This window comes from Chiloscyllium plagiosum, unplaced genomic scaffold (genome assembly GCF_037043375.1).
Source record: "Chiloscyllium plagiosum isolate Xiang-an unplaced genomic scaffold, Cpla_swu_hap1 HiC_scaffold_10, whole genome shotgun sequence".
NCBI lineage: Eukaryota > Metazoa > Chordata > Chondrichthyes > Orectolobiformes > Hemiscylliidae > Chiloscyllium > Chiloscyllium plagiosum.
Window position 1 is genome coordinate 24,474,996 of NW_028270148.1, and position 13,122 is coordinate 24,488,117.

The 13,122-nt window shown below is 39.8% G+C and overlaps 1 protein-coding gene across 5 annotated transcripts in view; it reads right to left on the bottom strand.

Annotated features, from left to right (window-relative positions):
- birc6 (baculoviral IAP repeat containing 6) overlaps nt 1–13,122 on the bottom strand; it is a 256,819-nt gene that overhangs the window by 157,894 nt on the left and 85,803 nt on the right. For 4 of the 5 annotated variants that reach the window (XM_043695518.2, XM_043695519.2, XM_043695520.2 and 1 more), the window contains exons 27-35: nt 12,860–13,074; nt 11,435–11,643; nt 9,980–10,326; nt 5,398–5,617; nt 4,951–5,084; nt 4,293–4,430; nt 3,140–3,267; nt 2,297–2,428; nt 314–529 (exon numbers count right to left, since the gene is read on the bottom strand). In XM_043695518.2, coding sequence (XP_043551453.2) covers nt 314–529; nt 2,297–2,428; nt 3,140–3,267; nt 4,293–4,430; nt 4,951–5,084; nt 5,398–5,617; nt 9,980–10,326; nt 11,435–11,643; nt 12,860–13,074 — 1,739 coding nt within the window. The remainder of the gene's footprint in view (nt 1–313; nt 530–2,296; nt 2,429–3,139; nt 3,268–4,292; nt 4,431–4,950; nt 5,085–5,397; nt 5,618–9,979; nt 10,327–11,434; nt 11,644–12,859; nt 13,075–13,122) is intronic. The other variant, XM_043695521.2, reaches the window with a different exon arrangement.

The following is a 13,122-nucleotide window of genomic DNA, read 5'->3' on the forward strand; positions in this document are numbered from 1 at the left end:
GAACTAGAAGGGAATTGAAACATCTGAAATAAAAAAACAAGAAAAATGGGACTAAATGATCAGCTCTTTGAGAAAACTACCACAATAAATCAAACACATTTCTGCATTGTAAAGTATGATAATCTCTTATATTCTGATTAGTGTGAAGTACCTCTAGTAGTTTATATAAGCAAGTACAGGCTTTGAACTTACAGTTTACTCCACCTCCCTGAAAAGTAAGTTTGAGAGAGTTTATGAAGTATAAATTAATGGAATGCAATTATTAACTATGCTCCAGAGGGCATTTCTTTCGTCATCCTCATTGTACACTCACCTTGCAGACAAAGAGCAGCAAATCTGCATGACAGGTAAAGTCCATGGAAAGAAGAAAAAGTGCAAGCTTCTGAACCACAGCAATGCAGCGATCATGGGACAAAGTAAAAGGAAGGGGTTCCACTTCTGGGGAGTCTTTCGTTGAAGATGATTCTGAATCTAAAGTAGTGCGAGGCCACTCTGCAGTCCGGCGCAAACGAATGAGGTCTTTGAAATGCTAGTATGGGGTTGAAGTTAAGATGAAATTTAATAAACATTTCAACCAAATCCATGTTACTGAATTTACATGCATGCAACTGAGATTACAAATAGACAAAAATCTGAACTTTTCTACATTGGAAAAGATGAAAAAAAACTGTACAATTTCCACAACTAATTAGGATTAAAACTAGCCTGAGCAACATCTTAGTTAGCAGTACACCCATTGGCAAAATAAAGTTCTAACTATATAAAGAATAAAATGGACCTTCTCTTATCCTTTTATCATCTCTCCTAATCCCATGTTTATAGTCCCATCCCCATTAAATTGTTCTTAATCTATATTTCCTTCCTGGTCCACAGGAAATGCAATATTTTATCTGATATCCTCACCTTGGATTACTCCCCGTCTCCAATCACACACTTCAAGAACCCATGCTTGAATCTTTTGCCCTTGTAAAACTACCATCTTGTCTCCCAGTTCCCTATCCTCTTCAAAATCCCTGAACACTTATTGTACACTCTTTCCCTTTTAAAATGCTCATCTTCCATGGAATCCCATGTTTGAATTTCATCAGTCAGGTTTCCACTTGTGACAGCACTGAAGCTTTCCTAACCAAAGTTACACCCAAAATGACTCTTCTGCATTATCCATCCTTGTTCTTACTTAATACTTTCCACACAATCAAACATCATTCTCTCCACTGTCTCGTCACTGTCCAAAGAAGTGAATTGCCTAAGTCACTTGATTCACCTTCACTTTTTGAATTTTAACCAGATTAGCACCAACAACAGCCTTTCTACCTAACTCATTACCTTCAGAGCATATGGTCGATCCTGACCCCTTCACCTCTTGCTCACTGCACACCAATTCTTGGCAACACTGCCCACAGCCATGGATCAGCAGCAACATGGACTCTGCTGTCACCCAGTTTTATCTGCCTGTTACACTTTTGCCTAATTTAATATTTATCAGATATGCAGACTTGAATGAGTTAGAATTAGAACACTGAGAAAACTAAAGCCATCACCTTCAGCTCATGCCACAAATTCCATGCTTTGCTAGCTCCATCTATTTCCTTAACCAAGCCAAGCTAAACAGACTTTTAGCAACCTCGGGGTCCAATTCAATTCCATCACTCTTTCACTTCACCAATCTACCCTTACCATTACTATGAGTTGAGCTCCAACCTCAATAACTGAAAAGTCCTGGTCTGCTTCCCATCCTCATCCCACCGTTCACATTCTTTCACATCAAATACCACTATTCACATTCCTTCACATCAAATCCAACTCAACTGATCATCCCTGGCCCTTGCCAACATTAGACAACAGCCTCTCAGCATTTAAAATGCAAAATTCCCTTCCTTGTGTTTGATTCATTTCTTGGCCTCAGCCCTCCAAATTGATATATTGCTCAAATCATACAACAACCCTCTTCTTGAGTTCACTACTCCTCTGACTCAGACATCTTGTGCATGCTCTACCCCACAACTGGCTGCCACAGCATTAGAAGATCCGACCTTCGATTTTGAAATACCCCTGCTAAAAATTAGCTTAACCCCAACCCTCTCCTACTTCAAACAGAACTATCCGACAAAGCTTTGGTTCACTTGACCCAATGTGGCTTTTTTTTTTTAAGATTACACCTGTGCAAACCACATGGGCATAATTTTTTGTGCTACATAAAATGCAACTTGTTGCAATAATAAATTGTCCTGTGCTGGACCAACAATACAGCAACCGTTTTAAAGACTTAAGCTATAGAACAAAACAGACGTCATACCTTTGACGTAGCTTGCTTTAGCTTTGCCTGTTCTACCAAAAGTTTATATGAAGATCCTTTGCTGCTCTGGATCTTCTCTTTTTCTATTTGCTCAACTAATGCCTTTTGTTTTGCTTTTAACAAATTGAGTTGCTGCAAAAAAGGTTAAGTCAAAAGTCAGTTTGATATGCACACACACCCCAAAACACACAAACTACACGAGAAGTCCTTAAAATCTCTGATCAGTTTTTATTTTAAAATATTAACGAGTCCTCAACTTTCTCCCGTCTCTTCCCCACCGAGGTTGCTCCTCTGACGTTTATTTTATCCCATTAACACACACTAGATCTTGGTAAGTACTTACAGGTAATCTTCTCAAAGATTTCTGCAAATGCATCTCTTGATGCAGCCAAAAAGCATGCCTGTAATAACTATTCTGCTGACTGTCCCTCCCTGGGAATGAGTATCTGATTACCAGCCAGTGAAAATCAGGAACTCACATGGGCAGAGACAGGTGGAAAACCATATCCAAACACTTGGCACAACACATCAGAGGTACCCATTTGAAATCAGTCTGATTACACTGTATCACACAGCCCAACTTGAAAATGACAAACCTTCTGAAATGAACATTTTCCTAAATCTCACTAACTGGCAGAAAAATATTCTTCTTTCTCCCAAATATAGCAATTTTAGAGTGACCCCATTAATCATCTATGTATGTTGCAACTGGTGCGCTAGCAATTTTGATTATGAAAACCAAAAAAAACTATGATAGCTTTACCATTTGCCAAAGTACTAGATTACGAAGCAGAGTATAAAATTTAAATAAAGTTCACATGCAGACAACAGATTAAATAATACCTGCTTATGGTGTATGAGTTGCTTTCGAATTTTCCTTGAATATAATCTGTCAAGACTGCTGGTCCCTTTGGTAGTTTTGCCTGAACTCTGTGACTGAAGATTGTTATTGATGAAGCTCCACTGGTTTCCTAGAACAGATAGGGACCTCCAGAAGTTAAATACACTCTAAAGCAAACAATGTTTACCTCAGAATTCAAAACATTCCAGATTGGGCCAAATTGATTTCTTAACATTATCCCATCAGGTCTACTGGCACAGTCTGTTTCTGCACTGCACCACAGAAGGACACAAAAAAAACTGCTTTGTCCTATCAATAATTACAGAAGAACCTTGATTATCCGAATACCAATTATCCGAAGGAGATCTCGAGGTCCCGATGGAAACATTACATCAAAGACGTCTTTTCTAACAGTGATCTCGCCTTTTGTTTACAGTGATTAAACAGGCATCGTCTCCAAATGACTTACTGCCCGCCCTCTCTCCCCACAGTTTCCCTGGAGTTCTACACAGGGGAGTGCCCACACCCCTTCCCCACATAATCTCTCCAACATTATCCTGTACATGGCAAAGGTGGAACCAGTCAAAAAGGTGCAGTAAAACATTGTGTGTGGGGCTGTGGCTGCGTGTGTGCGCTTTTTAGAGACTTACCCCACAAAGGAAACTGCAGCAGTCTTGTTGTTGGGTGTCCAGTCCAGCTGCCCCGGAGAGGGGGCGGGGGCAATGTTGGACGGGGTTTGGGGCAGGAGAAGGTTTTGCGTGGGGCTGGGAGCAGGAGAAGGTGCATGGGGTTTTTGGGGGGTGGGGTGGGGGCTCGCACACTGTGGTGCTGCTGCAGTCACCTGAACGGGGAACAGACTTTAAAAACTCCAAGCCCCAGAGGAAAGACATTTAATTAATTATCCGAACGAAATAGTGCCCGCTCATCACGTTTGGATAATCGAGGTTCCCCTGTACTATGAGCTTTTTATTAGAGCTGCACAGAGGCAAACCAATCTGTAGTGTGCAAGAAAACTGACTATTCCCAACAGTGGCAAATGCAAGGCAAGTCATTTGGCTGTAAGTTTTCAGCAAAAAGGAGAATTCCTGAAATCAGGATAAATTGAGCAAACTGAATTGGAAATTAAATTTATTGCAACTTTGTAATGACATTTACCTGACAGCATCCTTTCTCTGTCTTTACCATTTAATGGCTTTTTGGCTGCAGCCACCTCATCTTCAACGCTTGCAACGTAGTCCAACAGCCGAGACACAAGCATTACAACCCAACTGACCATTGGGATGTCCAGCACACCTACAAAATTAAAAACAAAATAAATGAGGTATAATTTTCCACTAGCACTAAACTGTCCTACACTTGAAAAGGCCTAAGAACAAAACATTTGCCAAATGTTCTAATCTGAAGAGTGTATGCAAGGTTTCAATACAAGATCTGACTAGAATCAGATTTTTAATCAAAAGGACTGTAAAATGTTATTTGCTTAACATATAACTGCACCAGGATTCATAACGTTTGCTGGGTCAAAATTCTGGAATTTCCTCTAAATACTATCAAGGCAATGACCGAAGTGTTTTAAGGAGGCAGTTAACCAGTATGGTTTTTCTGAGGAACTTAAGGATGGACAACAACTGTGTAAGTGCACTGTAAGTACATTTTAAAATCACTGCTTAACAAAGATTTTATGTAGATGATGAACCATTAAAAACTGATCTGAAAAAGAAATTTCATTGCAAGTTAATCCTGCTAAAGACAAAAATTATATTCAAAGACGAATTATTTCAAGGCACACATTAAAATTTTACTACATGCTTACCGTCTGTACGTCTGTATGTTGCCATTTGTGGTTGCAGAGATGATAATAAGTTATCCAGAAGGTTCAGCAGGCCTTCTAGGACCCCACTGTTACTCAGCGATCGCTGACCAAAGCAGGAAAGTAACATAAAAACCCTAAAATAAAGATACAGTAATGAAAATAATAAATTATAAGCTCATGGAAATAACAAATATGAGTTAAATAATTTCTTGGCTTGGCCTATATCAAAAGCACTGTTTTGAAGGAGCAAAAATTATTTAAATAGCTAGGATTGTTACATAGTTCAAATTATTAGGGCTGAAGTAAAAGATGTTTTTTCTTAATTAATGTGCAATGCTTTGAAAAAATTAAGTTTATGCAAGGTTTTATGTAATTGTGATTATTTCAATCAAATTTACATTTATGTGCTGTACACTACTCATGGTGAAATTTGAATTGTGTACCTACCTGTCCTGTGGAAAGATGAGATGTTGTTCAGAATTATAAAGCTCTTGTAAGACATTAGACAGGAACTGTCCCCACCACCTCTCACCACCACAAAGCTGCACGAGCAGCAGTCCAGCATGCAATCGGATTTTTGGAGTACCACTGATACATAAATGTTTAAATAGTTCTTCACAGGCCTGTGCGTGGAAAGTGTTTTGAAGAACTGCTGGCACAGCATGACCTGCAAATATTTTAAAAATGCATAAATGTACCATTAGCAAAAAGATAATAAGGACTGCCGCAACCAATTCCATACAACACATCTAAGTCTTATTTTCATCAATACAGGCATGATGTACAGAAACATTATCTGGACTTTTCTTTAAAGATTAATGTCGGGCAATGTGTAATAAATTACTTGAAATAACTCAAGAAATGTCAATTATTTGTTTCTATTGTCACATTCAAAAATCAGAGTTATACAGCATGGAAGCAGATCTTTTGTTCCAACTAGTCCACACCTATCATAATTCTAAATTAAACTAGTTCCGGCTTGTGTTCGGCCCATATCCTTCCAAACCTTTCCTGGTCATATATTTATCCAATATCTTTTAAACGCTGTAACTATACCTGCACTCATCACTTCCTCTGGCAGTTCATTCCACATACTAACCACTTTAAAAATGATGCCCCTTTTATCTTTTTAAATCTTTAAATGAATTTTTACAACAATGATGCTTTATGGTCACCAATACTGAGACTAGTTTTAACTCCAGATTATCTTAAAATAATTTAAATTCCACATACTACTATGGTATAATTTGAACTTTCATCTTCTTAACAGTAGGTTGTGCCTTGGAATACCAGTGACACTAAAAATTATTTGGAGACATACATGTTCTGCGTGTTGCTGGAGACAAAGTTCTAAAATGGCTGAGATTGTAAAAAGAGGCTGCATACTCTATATACTCCATTTTAAAGCCACAAATATCAGGATAAACCCAAACACTAATATACATTGTTAGAAACAGGAGAGTAGAGGTCACACTGCTGGAGTTTTTTATAGGCCTCCGCAGAGTTCCAGTGAGGTGGAAGTGGATTGGCAAAATTTTTCTGGACAGGAATGAAAGGAACAGGATGGTCATTATGGGGGACTTCAACTTCCCCAACATTGATTGGAAATGCTATAACTCTAGTACGTCAGATGGATCAGTTTTTGTCCAATGTGTACAGGAGTGTTTCCTGATACAGTATGTCGAAGAGGAGAGGCCACACTGGACCTGGTGCTTGGTAATGAACCAGGCTAGGTGTTTGATTTAGTTGTAAGTGAGCACTTTGGAGAGAGTCACCATAATTCAGTTACTTTTAGTTTAGCGATGGAAAGGGATAGGTACATGCCACAGGTCTAGAGTTATCAATGGGGCAAGGGCAATTATAATGCGATTCGGCAAGAATTAGGATGCATAGAATGGGGTAGCAGAATGCAGGGGATGCAGACAATGGAAATGTGGAGCTGGTTTAAGGAACAGATATTGCGTGTCCTTGATAAGTATGTCCCTCTCAGGCAGGGAGGAAGTGAGAAGGTAAGGGAACCGTGGTTTACTACAGAAATTGCATCTCTTGTTAAAAAGGAGACGACTTATGTGTTGATGAGGCAAGATGGCTCAGATGAGGCGATGGAGTTACAGATCAGACAGGCAGGATTTGAAGAGAGAGTTAAGAAGAGCATAGAAAAGACACGAGCAGTCTTTAGCAAATAGAATAAAGGAGAACCCTAAAGCTTTCTATGGGTATGTGAGGAATAAGAGGATGACTAGGGTAGGAATAGGGCCAGTCAAAGACAGAAGTGGGAAGTTAAGTGTGGATCCTGTGGAGATCGGAGAGGTGCTAAACGAATATTTCTCATTGGTTTTCACTCAGGAAACTGAGAACATTGTAGAGGAGAAGAATAAGGTACGAGATATTAGACTAGAAAGGATCGAGGTTAGTTACGAACAAGTGTTATCAATTCTAGAAGGAGTGAAAGTAGACAAGTCCCCTGGACAGAATGGGATTTATCCGAGGATTCTCTGGGAAGCTAGGGAGGAGATAGCAGAGCCTTTGGCTTTGATATTTGAATCATCATTGTCTACAGGTTTAATACCAGAGGACTGGAGGATTGCAAATGTTGTGTCCTTGATCAAGAAGGGCAGCAGAGATGACCCAGGCAATTATAGACCAGTGAGCCTTACTTCTGTTGTAGGAAGGGTTTTGGAAAGGATTATAAGAGATAAGATTTATCATCATCTTGCAAGCAACAATTTGATTTCAGATAGTCAACATAGTTTCGTCAAGGGCAGGTTGTGTCTCACAAACCTCAAAGTTTTTTGAGAAGGTGACCAAGCATATAGATGAGGGTAGGGCAATTGACGTGGTATACATGGACTTCAGTAAAGCCTTTGATAAGGTTCCACATGGTAGGCTGTTGGAGAAAATGCAGAGGCATGGAATGGAGGGAGATTTAGCAGTTTGGATAGAAACTGGCATTCTGAAAGGCGGCAACGAGTGGTGGTTGATGGAAAATATTCAGTCTGGAGTCTGGTTACTGGTGGTGTGCCACAAGGATGTGTTTTGTGACCACTGCTGTTTGTCATTTTCATAAATGACTTAGACGCAGGCATAGGTGGATGGGTTAGTGTGGAGTAGTGGACAGTTTGGAAGGCTGTTACAGGTTGCAGGGGGACTTGGATAAATTGCAGAATTGGGCTGAGAGGTGGTAAATGGATAAAAACAATGACTGCAGTTGCTGGAAACCAGATTCCGGATTGGTGGTGCTGGAAGAGCACAGCAGTTCAGGCAGCATCCGAGGAGCAGTAAAATCGACATTTCGGGCAAAAGCCCTTCATCAGGAATACAGGCAGAGAGCCTGAAGGGTGGAGATCTTCCGCCTCGGAACACTTCAACCCCAGGGCATCAATGTGGACTTCAATAGTTTCCTCATTTCCCCTTCCCCACCTCACCCCAGTTCCAAACTTCCAGCTCAGCACTGTCCCCATGACTTGTCCTACCTGCCTATCTTCTTTTCCACCTATCCACTCCATCATCCACCCCCCTCGACCTATCACCTTCATCCCCTTCCCCCACTCACCTATTGTACTCTATGCTACTTTGTCCCCACCCCCACCCTCCTCTCACTTATCTCTCCATCCTTCAGGCTCTCTGCCTGTATTCCTGATGAAGGGCTTTTGCCCGAAACGTCGATTTTACTGCTCCTCAGATGCTGCCTGAACTGCTGTGCTCTTTCAGCATCACTAATCCAGAAGGTGGTAAATGAAGTTCAATGCAGCTAAATGTGAGGTGATGCACTTTGGGAAGAATAACAGGAAGGCAGAGTACTGGATCAATGGAAAGATTCTTGGTAGTGTGGATTTGCAGAGGGACCTTGTGTCCACGTATACATAGATCCCTGAAAGTTGCCACCCAGGTGGATAGTGCTGTTAAGAATGCATACGGTGTGTTAGGTTTCATTCGTAGAGGGATTGAGTTCTGGAGCCACAATATCATGCTGCAACTATACAAAACGCTGGTGCGGCCACATTTGGAATATTGTGTAAAGTTCTAGTCACCATATTTCGGGAAGGATGTGAAAGCATTGGAAAAGGTACAGACGAGATTTATCAGGATGTTGCCTTGCTGGAGGGAAGGTCTTATGAGGAAAGGCTGAGACACTTGGGTCTGTTCTCATTGGAAAGAAGGCAGCTAAGTGGGGATTTGATAGAGACATACAAGATGATCAGAGGATTAGATAGGGTAGACTGTGAAAGTCTTTTTCCTAGGATGATGACGTCAGCTTGTACGAGGGGGCATAACTACAAATTGAGGGGTAATAGATTTAAGACAGATGTCAGAGGCAGGTTCTTTATGCAGACAGTGGTAAGGGTGTGAAATGTCCTACCTGCTAATGTAGTCAACTCAGCCATATTAGGGAAATTTAAATAATCCTTAGATAAGCACATGGATGATTTTGGGATAGAGTAGGGGAACGGGCCGAGAATAGTTCACAGGTCGGCGCAATGTCGAGGGCCAAATGGCCTGTTCTGCGCTGTATTGTTCTATGTTCTATTGTGCAGTGCCACCTTTCTGAAGCAGCAACAATTTACAAAAGGCTAATCTCACAAAGGCTACATACATCCACGTCTTCCTGCAAAACGCCTCAAGTGTGCCAACATTTCAAAGTTCAGAACTCATTACAAAGCAGCTTCAAGCATGCTCACAACGAAACTGAAGTAATACTTGCAGGTAAAAGTGGGATAGTGCAAAGCGTTTTCTCAGTGCAAGGGGTTTTAAGGGATGGTGACATTTGCTTTGCTGGAATACCTAAATAGGCAAACAATTTATGTTTGATGAGAATTAGATGATCAATGTCATCTATGATTTGTGTGTATTATAAATGTCCAAACCCCTCATTACTTCTGCCTTCCTAGTCTCCAAGTAGAGAATGGCACTTAACCCGCTGATGTAGTCATAGGAAACCATGGTTGTACTCTCCCCCAATAGTCATTTAGTTCAACACAACATATTTTACATGAGCACTTCCAAAGGGATAAGAGAAAGAGACACCAACCACTGGACGAATGTAAAAGGCTCAGCAATGTGTCTAGAAGGTATCGGATGATTGTGCGCAGTTGCTCTGTAGAAGAATTCTGGATTAATTCTATTGAGTCGTAGGTTTCTGGCAGAGTCTTCCTGCTGGATCCAAGAGCCACCCTAAGGCGTTGCACAGCATGATGGGCCAAGTTGAGCTGAAGTTGCAACTGAATGCAGTCCTGATATGCTGAAAATACTTTACTATCCTCTTCGACTGCTTTGTCAGGCTTCCTTAGGAAGTACTGAGCATTGTTAGCACTGTTCAGTGGAGGAAGGTCAATATTCTGCAACAAAGTTTCCAGCCTGTGGCAAGCGAGGTTATATCTGTTAAAGCAAATTACAAATGATGAATCTACTGTACTTGCAGCCAACCAAAATTATGAGCATACTAGTTCTATAGTTCCCACTAATATATAATTTTATTTAATTTTTGTTGACTTTTTCCCTTCATTTGAGGGAAATCATTCCTTCCAGTCCACAAGAGGTTACTATTACTGCTACGGAGACTGATTAACAAAAAAATAAATAAAATACACAGTAATAAACAGTAAAAACTACAATTAAATGTTTTAAAAAGCTGACTTTCTCCCCTCATTCTTAGTCCTCAATGTAGGGATCCACAAAGGATAGCAACCCTCTAATACCTTGGCTAACTGACTACCCTTCAGGTGCAATCAAAAACGGCACACTATTGTAAATCGACCCTCAGTCAGCTACCCACTTATCTCCAAGCAGAAATCTCCGCACAGTCAAAGACAGAGATCGGCTTTTCATAGTCCAATTACTGAAGTATCTGTATCCTTGTCATCAGCGCACACAATGAACTTGATGTTTTATATGGCTTAAGCAAGGGAGTTTCAAACATTTGTTTGTAATTTAAAACTTTCACAACTTTGAATGCACATGACAAAATGTAACTGTTCAATGAATTCCTGTGTTGCATTTTTCCTTTCAGGAATTGCAAATCATCTTCTCAACTGTAATTCAGTTCAAGCTATGTTAATGATAACACTTTTCCTTCAATCAGGAAATATTAACATATTAAAATAATTTTACTGTGTTTCATATGCTGTTTACAGTTTGCTCCTATCATAGTAAGGTTTGTTTGTTGCAGTTAGGATCAAGAGGAGATACATCATAGCCTGTAAACTAGTGAATGGGGAAGCAATGAGGTTTTCTGCTCCAGACCAATTGCTCCAGCAATTGATAGTCAAATCTACTTATCAAAAAAACTTAGCGAACTCGATTGCGTTATTCCATATCCCATAATTAAACAGCCAAAAGCCGTACTTTAAGAATGCTCCTTCAATGGAAAATTATAGAGTCACCAGCAAGAAGAGATGTATGCCTCAGCACAAATCATTATTTGCAAGGGATAGGTAAGGAAACAAAAGGCCCAGTCTTTATTTCCTATTAAAATGAATAGACTAACCTGCACTGTATATCTTCTTGAAGAGCTACCATCATTGTTAATTGCTGTTCCATTTCTGGCTGACTTGCAGAATCACTTTCACCTTTTAGAGGGTCATGAATTAGCTTGATTTCACTTTCCCATGGTAATATGTAGGTGTGCCCATAATACAGACCAAGCGGTATTTTAGCTCTTGCATTTGTACTTCCATAACGCCCAATCACCGTAATCTGCAAAGCAAATGGGAAGACTTGGTTTAAAAAAAAAGTAATAAAGGATTTAAAAAAAGCAAAATACTTTGGATGTTGGAAGGCTGAAATAGTAGTGAAGTCTTGGAGAAACTCAGGAGATCTGACAGCATCTTTGGAGAGAGACAGTTAACATTAGGTCTGATATGACTCTTCAGAATTGATTTCTCAATGTTAATTATTGGTCTCTCAACAGACATGCTAAGTGTCTCCAACACTTTCTTTTTATTATAAATAAAAAATAAATACTTTATTCACTCAGAATGTATGTGACAGGAAATATTCAAAACTGCACACAATTGCATTTTCATCAAATTATCTCAAATTGAAAATTCTCATTGTTTCTGGTCCTGTAACACTCATGATATCCTGGGCACTGATCCCAAGTTAAATGAGATTTTTCTCATTTGAACATTGGTGCCCCATTTTACTCTAAGTACAGCTTCTGACCCTATATAATCTCCTTCTCAAAAACTGTCTCCATTCATCTCTACAAACTATCCCCTTTCAACCCATTTGCCACTGAAATCCTTATCTATGTCTCTGTAACCTCCAGATTCAACCACTACAATGCTCTCATTACTGGTTACTACCCTTTATAAACTTCAACTTGCCAAACTCTCCTTGCCCATATCAAGTTTTACCCAGCCATCACTTGCGTCTGTGAAACAATATTTCTATCTGCTTTTGTAAGTTAAATTTAAAATTCTCGTAAGTGTTCAAAAGTTCTTTCACGGCCTTATCCCACTGCATTTCCAAAACTTTCATCAGTCTTTCCCAGGAATTCTGATCACTTACTTTGAGAAATTGCTTTGCTCCTCCGAGGTCTTCAGCATTCTAAGCTCTGAAATTTTCTTTCTTAAATTGCTGCATCTATTTTTCCTTCATTAAACTCATCTCTTCTACATGGTTTTTAATTACTGTAACATTTCCTTTTCAGCTTGTCAGAGCACATTTTTGGGAGGCATGTCGAGATATTTATTTCATTTGAAAAGGCACCACATAAGGTAATATTGTTCTGAAGGGTCACCGGACCCAAAACATTAAATGTGCTTTCTCCCCACAAATGTTACCAGACTTGCTGACATTTTCCAGCAATTTCTGTTTTTGTTTCAGCTTTCCAGCATCCATAGTTCTTTGGATTTGTTTTTGTAAAGTGTATATTGTTGTTATTAATGTATTTTAACAGGCTACATACCTTCATGAACCTGCAAACAGGTGGAGGCAGTAAATCATGAAGAATCAGTGAGTGTGTACTAATATCTGTAGCCACTACCAAACGTCTTCCATCCACTTCTTCTCCCAGAGTCCAAATGTCGATTGATAAAGATGCCAAGTCACCACAGGTTGGAATCAATATATCAGTCAACAGTATTGGTCTCCCAAAGTCCAGTGTCACAAACCGTCGTGCCCCTAAATTGGAAAAACAAAATTCAATTAAGATTGTCAAACATACAAAGG